This window comes from Asterias rubens, chromosome 8, assembly GCF_902459465.1.
Source record: "Asterias rubens chromosome 8, eAstRub1.3, whole genome shotgun sequence".
Lineage (NCBI taxonomy): Eukaryota > Metazoa > Echinodermata > Asteroidea > Forcipulatida > Asteriidae > Asterias > Asterias rubens.
Window position 1 is genome coordinate 20625849 of NC_047069.1, and position 13095 is coordinate 20638943.

At 40.9% G+C, this 13095-nt stretch overlaps 1 protein-coding gene across 1 annotated transcript; it reads left to right on the forward strand.

Moving 5' to 3' along the window:
• Positions 1 to 545: 545 nt before the first annotated feature.
• Positions 546 to 2409, forward strand: LOC117294045. The gene is made up of 2 exons (XM_033776556.1): positions 546 to 1496; positions 2374 to 2409. Exons 1-2 carry the CDS (start codon positions 546 to 548, stop codon positions 2407 to 2409), a joined length of 987 nt encoding a protein of 328 aa, XP_033632447.1.
• The last annotated feature ends 10686 nt before the right edge of the window (positions 2410 to 13095 follow it).

Sequence of the window (13095 nt, forward strand, 5' to 3'; positions counted from 1 at the left end):
GTACCAATCATCAACTTATTGTCACCCTTCATGCCCCTCAAATGTTTGGATTATAACAAATAGCACAATGTGGCCTCCTTAAACCCATGCAGTCTGACACGGATCAAATTTTATTGAGCTAGAAAATCAGAAGGGGACAGTGGGTGGCAAGGTGGTTGCGTTGGAAGGGGGGGGCAAGTTAGCAGCTATGGGGTTTGTGGTGGGTACATGTTGTTGGTAGGTTTCTAGTTAGCTAGGTGGTCAGTCTGCAAAATTTAAAGATTTCAGCACGAAATTTCCTTGAGTTTGTTGAAGGCTCATTTTTGTTGATGCCAGGCTTGTTGGAAGTCTTTTTGTGGATTTCCTAACATCACCTGAAGATCCAATCTCTAAATGTTAACTTTAAATTCCTCATGGATCCTACCCACAACAGCTAACTGTCAGCGAAGCGCTAGGCCCAAGGCTTATTATTATGTTGTTGATTTTATAGATGTGTCACTATTTTTTTCAGGATTTGCTGCTACCTCTGGCACAGATCTCGATGAAAGAAATCTGTTGGAAGGTTCATGTCCTCACCAAGTACCATTCCCGATACGGATCCTGAAGAAACCAGCAGCAGCTCTACTCCTGAATCAGTCAAATCGGATTTCAGCATCCCATGGCATAAATTCTCACGCACTGTGACGAAAAAGTGTGCCAGTCGGAAGTGGCTTACTGCCTCAGAGACACGTGAAGTTAAGCGAATTGTCAGTGATGAAATGTTGGGAGTGGGAGTTACTAAACGTGGATCCATTCGCAAGGCTGCCAAAGCCATTTGTGACAGATACCCTTGCTCCTTTGAAGACAGGGGTATTGGAGGAACCAAACTGGGCAATGGGTACCAGTCTCTTTTCTCTGGAATAGAGAATCGCATTTACAATGAGACTCATAAGATTCGCAAACGGAAAGCTGAGGTGCTGCAGTCAAAAGCTTCGGATGACAGCACGAAGGGTACTGGTGACTTCGATATGTATGGCTGCAAACAGGGCATGTGGTTGCCACACTGTCAAAATAAAGACGAGGTCAATGCCCAGATGGAGAAGAAAAAACAGCTGCAGAATCTGAAAGAGCTACCAGACGGTGACGTTGAGGAAGTGACGAAGCTAATGACTGACACGTACCATCTCCAGCGCAAAGATATTTGCAGTGGCATGCCTATTGTTGAACTCAATAAGGAGTGGCCTTTTCTCTTAACCTGCAAGTGTCTTGTCAACCATTTCCACATGCTCACCGAAATAAATTTGCAGTCTGCGATGGAGGTTTCGCTTCATGCTAGGAACAAGGGTTGTCGCATTTACGAGTACGTTTTGTCAGGGCCACAGAAAAAGAAGTATGGGGATCTGAAGCAGTGGATTCGCATCATAAAGGCCGAGGTGGAGGAGACAAAATCAACTGACCCTCAATGCCAAGGTGTTTCCTTCCTGCTCCTGCACTACTTCGAAGAAGAAGAAGAAGATAGGCTGTTTCGCTTCTATGGAGTAAGTAGTCACTTAATAGGGGCCATCCATTTACTATGTACACACATTTTACCAAGTTTTTGGACCCTTCCTCCCTCCATTGTATGCATTTCACATATAAAATAATGTACAGCAAATGCATTTGAGTACGCAGAATGGCATTGATTTTCATGACTCCCCCCCCCCCTCCAATGCATACATACTAAATGGATGCCCCTTCTCCATGATTTGCCTTGGATCATAATGTCTACTGGGCAAATTATCACTGGTTCTGCTCCCCAATAACAGACATGCTGGCACCATTTTGATATTTGCTGGCCAGCCCTTGGACCACCCCTTTTAGTGAATGGTCAGGCCCCATCCACTGAAAGCTACGATCCACCCCACTGTGCTGGTCACTGAGCAGTCCATGAAGATACCGAATGGTGCTGGCAATTCTGTTATTTGGAGGCAGAACTAGTATCTTAATATCAAGAACTTAGTGGATTTTGTTGCTCAATCTGGAATGTGATCCAAAAAGGCTATTGTAATGAAATGGTACCGCGCAGTGGCGCTCCAGGCTTAGCGCGAGAGCAGGCGCCCTTAGCGCGCGAATAGGCGGTTTGGCGGGCACTGGCTGCCGCGGGGCATTATGGGGAGCACGCTGCTGCCTCGTGTGTGGAGAGTGCGTAGCGGGCAGTTGCAGACTGGACAGCGAACGGTACAGACGTGTTTTCAATAGTGGTGTTTAACAATTGGCGGGGAGGATTAAGGAGGCGACGTGATTAGTGTGTTAATGTGTCGGGAGTAGTAGCAGGGCTAGCGTTCGGAGCTTTGGGAGTTGCGGTGCGTGGTGCCGACAGTTGTGTAACCGAGGGGTAGGTTTTATTGGATTATTTTCTGTGTTATTTATGGCAAGTTGGACGTAGAGACGTGCGGTAATCCACTCCCGTAAGGAGGTCACATTCTATTGTGCATTGTATTGTTTGCTCTGGAGTCCGGGATTTTATCAGGCCCTTAAGGCATATTCTATTGTGCATTGTATTGTTTGCTCGGAGTCCGGGATTTTATCAGGCCCTAAAGGCAGCTTTGGTGTTACCGGAAGTGCGGTTCAGTTACATAAGTTAGTTCCAGTCACCTTAACGGGATTTTCCATTTGCTTAAGGGATTTTCCATTTGCTTAAGGGATTTCCAGTTACTTGAGGGATTTCGGTGATCTTAAGTGTTGTCAGTTGCCTTAAGGGACCATTTCTGGCCTTAAGGAAAGGAGGATTACGAAGTGGGAATCAGGAATTACTGTGCTTTTGTAGAGATAATTAATAAAACGGATCAATAGTCAATCAGTTACTTGTCTCTGCCCTCACTCCTTGGAAGTCAGTAGTTTCTTACAGTTTCTAGACCCCCTCCCCCACATTTTTATTACATGCGGCGATATATGGTTGCTTAACGACCTCACCCCAAGTGCTAGCAGGACTACCGCTCGTTCTGTGCTGGTGACCACCAGACGGGAATCGCTACATTGGTGTCAGAAGTGGGATCCGCTGTAATTTTTGTGGGAGACAGGGTTATTCTAGAGCTGTACAACGGACCAAACGATGGACCGGATGGATTCAAGGGCAATGGAGGAGGAATTGGAGGTGCTTCGGATGGAGGTTCATACAGCCGAAAATATAGTCGAGGATGCTGTGGAGGCCAGGCGGGTAATGGAGGAGGAGTTGCGCAGGATGCGTATGCAGTACGCAGAGATGGAAGAGAGACATAAGTCGGGCAGGGCCCTTGGAGCCCCTACGCCAGACATGTTTTTCAGCACTCCAAGTCCTGTAGTTTCCGGTACACTTAGGGACACCCCAGGAGCAGGATTCACACCTGCAAACACAGTTGCAGACACAGAATTCACAAGAGAGCAGGAGGTAGGACGTAAGGAGGATGTGACTACTACCAGCCCCAATGTGGACAGACCTCGAAAACCGAACATTTGCCCGGATCGTTTTAATGGGAGGGTTCCTTGGAATGACTACAAGGCTCATTTCCGAGCTTGCTGCGTGGCGAATGCCTGGAGTGACGAGCAGGCACTCGTGTTTCTCACTGCCAGCCTCCAAGGGTAAGCGTTAAAGGTGCTGGGATGCCAGCCGGAGGGGAAGAAGTCGTCACTTAAGGACTTGATGCTCCGTCTGGACCAGAGATTTGGCCCGGGCCAACAAGCAGATTTCCATATGATGGAGGTGAGGCACCGCCGGCAGGGCGAGGTGGAAACACTGCAGGAGCTAGGGACGAGCATAAGGGAGCTATCTGCATTGGCCTACCCAGAATTCTCCGAAGATAGCCGTGAACGTTTGGCTAAGGGACATATCATGGATGCGGTCAAGGACCGTGAGATCAGGGAAGGGATATTCCGGGTAAACCCAACCTCTTTAGATGACGCCATTAGGGCCGCTCTGCAGACAGAAAGTTTTCTTCGGACAGAGGAACATAGGACCAATGGCAAGGGGAGAAAGTTTGCCAGGGTTGTTGCAGGAGGAGAGGACGAGGTCTCTCTGCAGGGTCTACACGGAGAGTTAAGGGCCACTCAGGATCGCATGTCTAAGGCTTTGGGTGGAATACATGCCATGTTGGAGGACCTGTCACGTTCTAAGGGGGATTACCAGTCGGCAGTTCCACGGGGAAGGTCAAATGCAGACTATGCCTGTTACAACTGTGGCCAAAAGGGTCACTTCGCGAGGGAATGTTCTAAGCCGAGAAGGGAAAGGAACTGGCAGTCGGGAAACGCTACCCAGCCAACCGTGGGGCCCAATGGAAGGCTGGAAATGGAGGAAGGACACAAAGAAACTTCCAAGGAGGGCCAGTGCTAGGAATGTCATCATCTGCTATGCAAGTTTAGCATTCATTGTGCACAACAGATTTTCATTCCCAATACTTACTTTGAAATCCTTCCCTGAACAGCTGTTATTGATAAAAGTTTACACAATTTAAACTTGTATGATTTTCCTTCACTATTTTCAAACAGAGTAGTGACATACACGTCAGGCGAGAGGTGACATTGCGCACACTGATTGAGTACCTCAATGAAGACAGTAACGCCCTCTTCAAATTGTATCAGGTTAGTAAGTTTATTTGTAAATATTGATAAGCAGAAAAGATGAACAGTCACATAATCAAACTTATTTTCAGACTGGCATAAAAAGTTTCTTTATAAAATAGTGATGTCATTATGTTCTGTCAAATCTGTATGTTCACAAACTTTAAATTTAATGCTTAGTGTTTTATCCTTTCATTTGTTTTATTACTATTGTTGTAAAATTCTTGCTAAAATGTCAGCATATTTTTTCACAATCCAGTTCACAATCTGATTTTAATAACCTCCTATACAGAAGACAACATTGTATGCAAATTTTGCGAAGAATCAGACAATCGGCATTTGTCAAAAGTTTGTGTGTTGTAAAAGTGGTTAGAGTGCTAATTGCCCATAATTTATTTGGCTCTGACATGCACTTTAAGTAAATGAAGACTTAAGAAGATGTATTTAAAATCAAACTGTAAATTGTCACAGGCTCATATAACACTACAAAATCCGTTATCATGAAATACTGTTTGAAATTGTCAAATTACTGTACTCATTTGATGTTATGGTATAGGATGATTGAAACCGTTGTTCGTGTACATGTTTTCGGAAAAGTTGTGCAATACTGTCATTACATAATTGATCCATGAGCTCTTCCAGAGAACAATTGTTCTGGGACGGGGTCTGCCAACGGAATGACAATTCTTTCTATTCACAAATTCACTCATGATTATATATTATGTAATGCATGTAACGTCACGTTGAGAATCCAGCCATGTCAGCAAGTGACCTAATTATGTAGGCGTTCCTGAAGACTATTATTTTTAAAGAAAACAAATCATTTAAAAATACATAGGAATGCACAACATGATTTTTACCAACTGAATTATTGTATACAAATTATAAGGTGTAACATAAAAGCATAAATACTTTGTATTTCAGCAAACCTTTAACAGGGCTGTGAATGTGGTTTAGCTATTAAATCTTGGGATTTTATAATGTTAGGGGTAATTCTTATTTCCTTTCTTAGATCCCAAAACAGAAGTGAAAAAATACGAGGCTATTGTTTAAGGGGTCATGTCTAAAAAACACACAAATGGGTTGGGAGCCATTTTTTGTTTGAGTGTATGTTGATTACAAGCATAATTTTTGGACCATTGTTGAAATTTTCATAACAAAACAAACTGGAACACTGACCCCCCCCCCCCTCCCGTGGCATGGATTGACCTGTACACAAGGAACCTAGTTTGATATTTTGAGAATTGTTCAAACACAAAGACGTTTGTGTTTTGGGGGATTACGTTTTCCAAAATAAAAAAAGGGAAAGTGAGTGGGGAGGGCTTCAAATGAGCTCCCCTTTTTAAAGAACAAGTAATAATACTTGGTGACACTTTTAATTGTGTTGATTGCATTCATATTTTTAGGGGTCTGTTGAAATATTCATTGATAAAATCTGAGTGGATCACTATTAAACACACCCCCCCCCCCACTTTGATAAAATCTGAGTGGGTCACTGACAAACACCCCCCCCCCTTGACATATATATTTCAACTTAAAGCGCTACGTTTATTCAACTTATAAATCCTCTATCCATTGGCTTAAGAAATCCAAGTAGTGGCAAATTGAATATTTAGCAGGTTGAAACAACTCAATAAATTTCAGGCAACACACTTGCCTTAATTTTTTTATGTAAATCGACCGTTTATTTTTTTGAGTGATGACTCGGACATACAGAACGTACTGCCACAGAATACTACAACATGGTGTCGCCAAACAGCTGCAAATATTAAGAAAGCAATGGAGCCATCAGATGAAAAGTAGCGAGGTAGTGATCACTACCTCGCTACTTTTCATCTGATGACTTGGACATTCAGAACGTACTGCCACATAATACACTACAACATGGAGTCGCCAAATGTGTTCGTACTAAAAGCAGCTGCAAGTATTAAGAAAGCAAAGGAGCCATCAGATGAAAAGTAGTGAGGTAGTGATGACTCGGACATACAGAACGTACTGCCACAGAATACTACAACATGATCATTGAAAAGAATGCCATACCCCAACCATCGCTACTGAAGGCGGTAGATGTGTGCTATAAGGCACATTTCGTCCTCGACTGCAAGTATCAGCAGCTGTGCACAAATGTGTGGAAGTTCTTCGAGAGATATGTTTTCAATCAGCCGGGACTGAAACCTAACAAAGAAAGTCCAACTCTGAGAGCCCTGAGAGCCTTTTCGGCTTTCAGAAATCTTCCCTGAAAGGCTTGACCATTTGTTAGACTTGTGGACACAAGTCGTTAAATCGGCCTGCACGCTGAGATAGAGCTCTCGAGATCACTGCTCTCGCGCGAACTAATGGCTCCCCGATCTCGACTCTGAAATCGGGGAGCCATCATTTCGCGCGAGAGCAGTGATATCGTGAGAGCAGTGATCTCGCGAGAGCACTATCTCAGTGCGTGGGGCCGATTTAACGTCTTGTCCACAAGCCTAACCATTTTGTTGGCTGTTTGACATTAAGTTGTTTAACCTTTTTATTTTTAAGAGCCCTGAGAGCCTTTTTGACGTTCTGAAATCTTCCAAGAAATCTTCCAATGTCAATCATATATTTGTTTAAAACAAAGGCAGAGCTTAGAGTCAAGGGGTTTGCCCTTGACTTACACTTTGAAATTAATCCTGCTTTAACAAAACTAAATGCCCCTAGATGGACCCCCCTTCTGAAAACTCTTGAATCCCCCTATGTTAAGGGGTGATAACTCAAACTATTTATAATTTTACATATAAAGTAATAACAGACATCAACAACACCACTACCTCAAGATTTTATGTAAGAAGTAAGTGTAAAACACTTCTTTTTTTTCTTCTTCTTTTTTATAAATGGGCATTACAAGCAAGTTTCACAAAGGTTTAATTGTGATTACATAAGATTTGTTTGTAAACGAAAATCTTTGCAATTCTTAGGTTACTTTAAGTCAGGTTTATTTATTGCACCAACTCGTTGCTGTTCAGAAACAAAAAGAAAGGCAAGGCAAGCTAGCACCAATTGTTTTAGATTTGTTTATATTTTGTTGCTATGCTACTTAATACAAGTTTTTGTGCCATTTTTGAGAAACAGACATAAAGAGTTATAAAGAAAGTAAAAACAAGCAAGTGTGTGTTGTTGCTGAAAGAGTAAGTTACATCATGTTTTAAAGGTTTTTATAAAACAAAATATTTTTTGAGCTATTTACAACGCAATTTTTTCATGCAAATCGCTTAAGATCCTTGCAAAGACTCACATATTTTACTGACTACACTGTAAAACCGGTGACGCATGACGCGTTTATACGTTAAACACATAAACACATAAAGAGTTTATAACTAAAACACTATGCATTTATATTCACTATTATAAACACGTGTTCAGTCGTAATCGTGTGGGTGTGTATTTCATTTGCTGAATTCAGGCTGCACGGGGCATAATTACGCCAAGGATGTGTTAGTTCGTGCAAAATAGACGTTGGCTAATATTAATTAGTTTGGTTGAGGGTGCTTTTTGTTCTTTTCTTTCCACCAAACAACCACATAAACATAATGCTGACAATCAGCTTGAAACGTAAACGCCGCATTTAGTATTTTTCGCGGGCAATTCTCCATGGAAAAATATACGCATGCGCAATAGCACCTTGACCTCCTTTCAACCGCCTGACCAAAAGTGCGGAGTCGCCATTGTTCGTGGTGTCCAGCCTCCATGATCTAACTCAGTTTCTCTACAGATCAAGTAATACTTTGTCACAGGTTTGAGCATGCTTATTTTGTTTTTATATATTTCAAGGTCAATCTCGAAACCGTAAAAGAGTTAGTAATGCGTTAGTTGCCGTTGGTATTAGTGATTTTGTTGGCTCGTTGTCGTAGGGTTCTGTGCACACGACAGTGCAATGAACTGTGCATGTAAGTTTACTCAGGCTACTATTACTAGAGTTAGTAAGTACGACTACACTATGACGAAATGACGTACATGTACATGTACATGTATGCCTACTGTAGTTAAACTCATCCTACGGTCATCGTTAGACTTGTATACATGTAGTGTGTTTTGTGTGGGTGGATTTTGTGTGCTGTGCATGGTTCATGACAGATTAGAACAGTGTATTATGTAGTGAGGCTTGGCTTAGGCATGTTAGGCCAGGAATTTTTTACTTACATGTAAGAGACCGTCTTCAGTTTCATTGTTCAATGCAATGAGCCACTTCCAATGACTGGGTATTAAAATCTTTAAAAGGTGTACAGATTACACTTTTGCAGAAAGCATTTAAAAGCAAAAGGGCCACAAACAAGGGTGGCAGAAACAAGGCAACAATGGCCTCAGGCCCAGTTGTTTATTCTTGGGCTGTTGGCCTATATTGATTGCTTGCATTCATTTGTAAAGCTACTTTAGTGTCCCCATTCCTCTGTCAGGTCTGTGGGCTGCCTGTGTCCCCCGTGACTAGTTTTTAGTTACTGTCTTGATGTTATTGAATTATTATTTTTTTCAGTTTTTATAAATTAAGTAAGGGCTAAGGCATGTGATAGTTGCAGCATGTACATGTATACTGACATCTACTTCTATAGATACTGTTCCATGTGTTGCTTTGCTGATAATTCGTATGATGTGTTTTCAAAACACATTGTCCGATTTCACCGACATGACCCAAATTTTATCGTGTTTTGTAGTGTGAATAATTGTTATTATTCTACAAAAAGCTGGAATGCTTTTAAGGTACATTTTTGTCGAAAACACAAAAATCTGGGTCAACTTAACCACAACGATAACCCTGACAGTGAAGATGGTGATTCTAGTGCTGAGGAAAATTATGGTGACGATCCAATATGGGGAAATGAGGGGCAACACATGTCTCCAGAAGAAGTAACAAAACAACAACATGTGTCGTTTTCTCTGGCATTAGAGTGTCATCATAACCTGACTCATTCTTCTGTGAGTGGGGTTATTCAACCAGTGTCTTCATTCATTGATCATAATGTGTCCATGTGTGGATTTACTTCACTTTCTTTGAACATTTTATTTTACCTTTTTATTAACCTTTTTTTATTTGTTATACCTGAAGATTAAGTAAATCTTTACATCGTGTAAAAGTAAAAAATTAGTTTCTTTTGCACAGTAAATAGAAAAACTACCTAAAATATTAGTAAAATGTTAACATGGGGAAATAGTAAAACAAAAATTACAATGTAAAATTCGAGACATTCTACATAGAAACTATGTTGTTTTTTACCATCAGAATTTGTAAGATTTTACCTAATGGCTTTTACCACGATATTAGATAAATTAAGGAACTTAGTTTCGAGGTAAAAGTTTACCCAACCCCTGTTATGTGTATGGCACATTGCCATTATGTAAAATTTTACACAACCTGTGTAATTTTTTCTGTGTGTGTTCAAGCTCTCCTGAAATCTTCATTTGGCTCCCATATTGGACTCATAAAAATATTTCTGATCATATTCAGGAAAAATCAGGTTGAAAGGCAACTTGACAGGGCTTTCCTTCCTGCAGCTGTGAAGATCTGGAACACCCTACCATCATAGGTTATCTCAGACATTACTACCCAGGGCATGCAGTCATTTAAATGTAGAGCAAATAAATACCTTAGGTAACGTCCTGTTTTACAGCAATTATGATTGCAGTGTGATGCTAGTTGTTGTGTCTCTCATCACTTTCTAGTGAGTGAGGTATAGTCCAATAACCATTATTTCCTTTCTTTTTTTCTTGTTTTTTTTTATCGTGGGATGGTCTGTTAAAATAAGCACTTAGCTATCCCTATTGGATATTATTTTTATTTTTTTCAGGGGGCACTCCTTCAAATAAAAAAAACTCTATGAGTTAGCACTTGAAATTCTAGCCTGTGTGTACCCTAATGAAAACATGTTCTGCAAGTCATGTTTTTAGTACAAGGAAATCAAACACAATTTCATCTGGTCCCAAAAATGATTTTATTTGAGTGATAATTGGTTTTTGCACCTGTACCTTCATTAATCTTAAATGATTCAAATTAATGGACATTGATTTCCTTATCTTTATTGACACGCTCAGGCAGCTACATCTAGCCAAACGAGCATGTCTTTCATAGATACTTCACTAGGCTAACATCCAAATGATCCAGCAAGCAATTTCTTTGCATACATTTTTGGAATTCTCATTCAGCCACACCTGGCCAAACTAGTATACCACAACACATACATGTAGCACAAAAGGAACACAGTGGTGTCCTCCTTGTTAGGAGGTAACATGTACGTGTACATATTCTGCAACAAAACATGCAATACACGCATGTCTGAGTTGATGGCTGCGGCTATGTAGTGGCTTTTGGTGTTGCTATGGGCAACCTTTACTTCTGAATGCTGATTAAGCCACAGTTCACAGGCCCAGCCTGCCATTTCAGGAAGTTATTGTGAAACTACACATCCTTTTATGACTAGAGTGGCTGAAATAAGCATGGCAGTCTCAATCAGCTACATCTAGCTGAATTAGAACTACCACTACAGTACAGCATTATTGGTGCAGGTATAATGGGCCTTTAGTGGATTTGGTATCTCACTTCTGGTAAACTCAATTGGCTACATCTAACCACAATAGCTTACTAGGGATGTGTCCTTTTTGCATTGATAAGAAGTTAAGTTGAACATTCTCCGTTGTTCCTAAACTTTTGGATTGCTTGCTGGATTGGTGAACTTCTTTATTATCCCACAGTTACATGCATTATTAAGTGACAGATAGCTTTTGAAGGAAATTTAAAGTGCTAATCTGTCTACATACATGGCTAAAATATTAAACCATTGTGACACACCCAGAATGGCATTCTCAGTTGGGCAGATATTCTTAATGACAGGTACAGGTGCCTATAGTGAGTGGGATTTAGTGTCCATCGAATAGTATGGTACACTCAGTTGGCTACATCTAGCCAAAATAGCACACCACTAGCATACATGTATTATAGACAGTAGGAACATTTCATTAAGTACAACAGTTGACCATTATGTGCACATGGTGTCGGTTTAGTCCACTTGTTAGAATACTCAATGAGAGTTTTTATATTTTACCGAGGGCAATTAAATTGAAAGTCAGACTAAAGTGGGAAGAATATGCAGATATTTTAGGACACATATCAAGAGGATTTATCGCCAAGTTAGCTAAGACTATGTTTGACTGAAGAGCAAAAAGGACTGAAAAGGTTGATCAGAGGCCACAGATCCATATGTTAGCTAAGAAGGGGACCTTGACCAAATCGGGGGGGGGGGGGGTTTGAATGCAAAGAACATTCCATGACAATTATAATCATTTGAACATGGTATTGGTATAACAATCATGCTTTTATTTGTAAGAACATAATTATAGATCATTATCATAGACCTATAATAAGGGAATAAAAGGGTAACCCCGATTTTTTAAACTGACCTTTAAAAACGGCAGGGTTGTGGCCATGGGAAAAATGTCTGAGCCGAAGGCGAGGGCCTTTATCACTAGGCCACGTGCTTGGGCCAACATTTGCTAATGGTTGATTAATTGGCAGGTTATTGGTGTAGGCTGGGATACGTTGGCTTAATGTTATTATTATTATTATAAGTATTATTTATACAGGGTAGTCCCATTAGTGTTAAAACACTGTTCTCCCTGGGGGCCCTGTAGAAAAGCAATACACAGAACAAGAGATAAAATGAAAGGAATGCAAGTTTGGAAAAAATATGGATGAGTGGTCCAAAAAAATCAGTCGATGTCCCAATGCAGTCTTCCATAGATGCAGGCAAAAGTGAGATTCAAGAAGAAAGTATAAAACATTGTGAGAAACGGCTCCCTCTAAAGTGACGTAGTTTTCGAGAAAGAAGTAATTTTCTACCGATTTGATTTCGAGACCTCAATTTCACAACTTGAGGTCTCAAAATCAAGCATCAGAAAGCACACAACTTCATGTGACAAGGGTGTTTTTTCTTTCATAGTTATCTCGCAACTCCGATGACCGATCAATCTCAAATTTTCACAGGTTTATTTTATGCATATGTTGAGATACACCAAGTGAGAAGACCGTTCTTTGACAATTACCAATAGTGTACACTGTCTTTAAGAATGATGAACTAGGCCGAACCCAATATAAGGCCAGTGCATTCCAAACATCACCATGGGAGGGTTGGAGGCAACCTTGCTTTTCCTTTGCTAGTTTTGCTACTTTCAGGTAGGTTTCCACATTATTTAGGTTCATTGTCTCGTGGTTACTTTTTTTGGGCATATTCTCCCAGGTCAAAATTCCAGTTGAACCTAGTTAACTGGGGTCAACTGGTTCAACTGGATAGTGATCAAACTCGTCCATTTTCCATATTAACCTACTGGTTTGGACTAGGTTTAACTGTGTTCAACTAGGTTGAAATTATAAACCAGTTGGTCTCTGTCCATTTTCCATATTAAACCAACTGGTTTTAACTGTGTTTAACTAGTTTATCAACTGGTTTCAACTAGTTCCAGTTAAACCCAGTTTAACTAGGTTCAACTGGAATTTCGACCTGGGCTATTAGTTTAGGCACGTATAGTGCAGCCACACCCGCCAGCCCCTAGCACCACTCA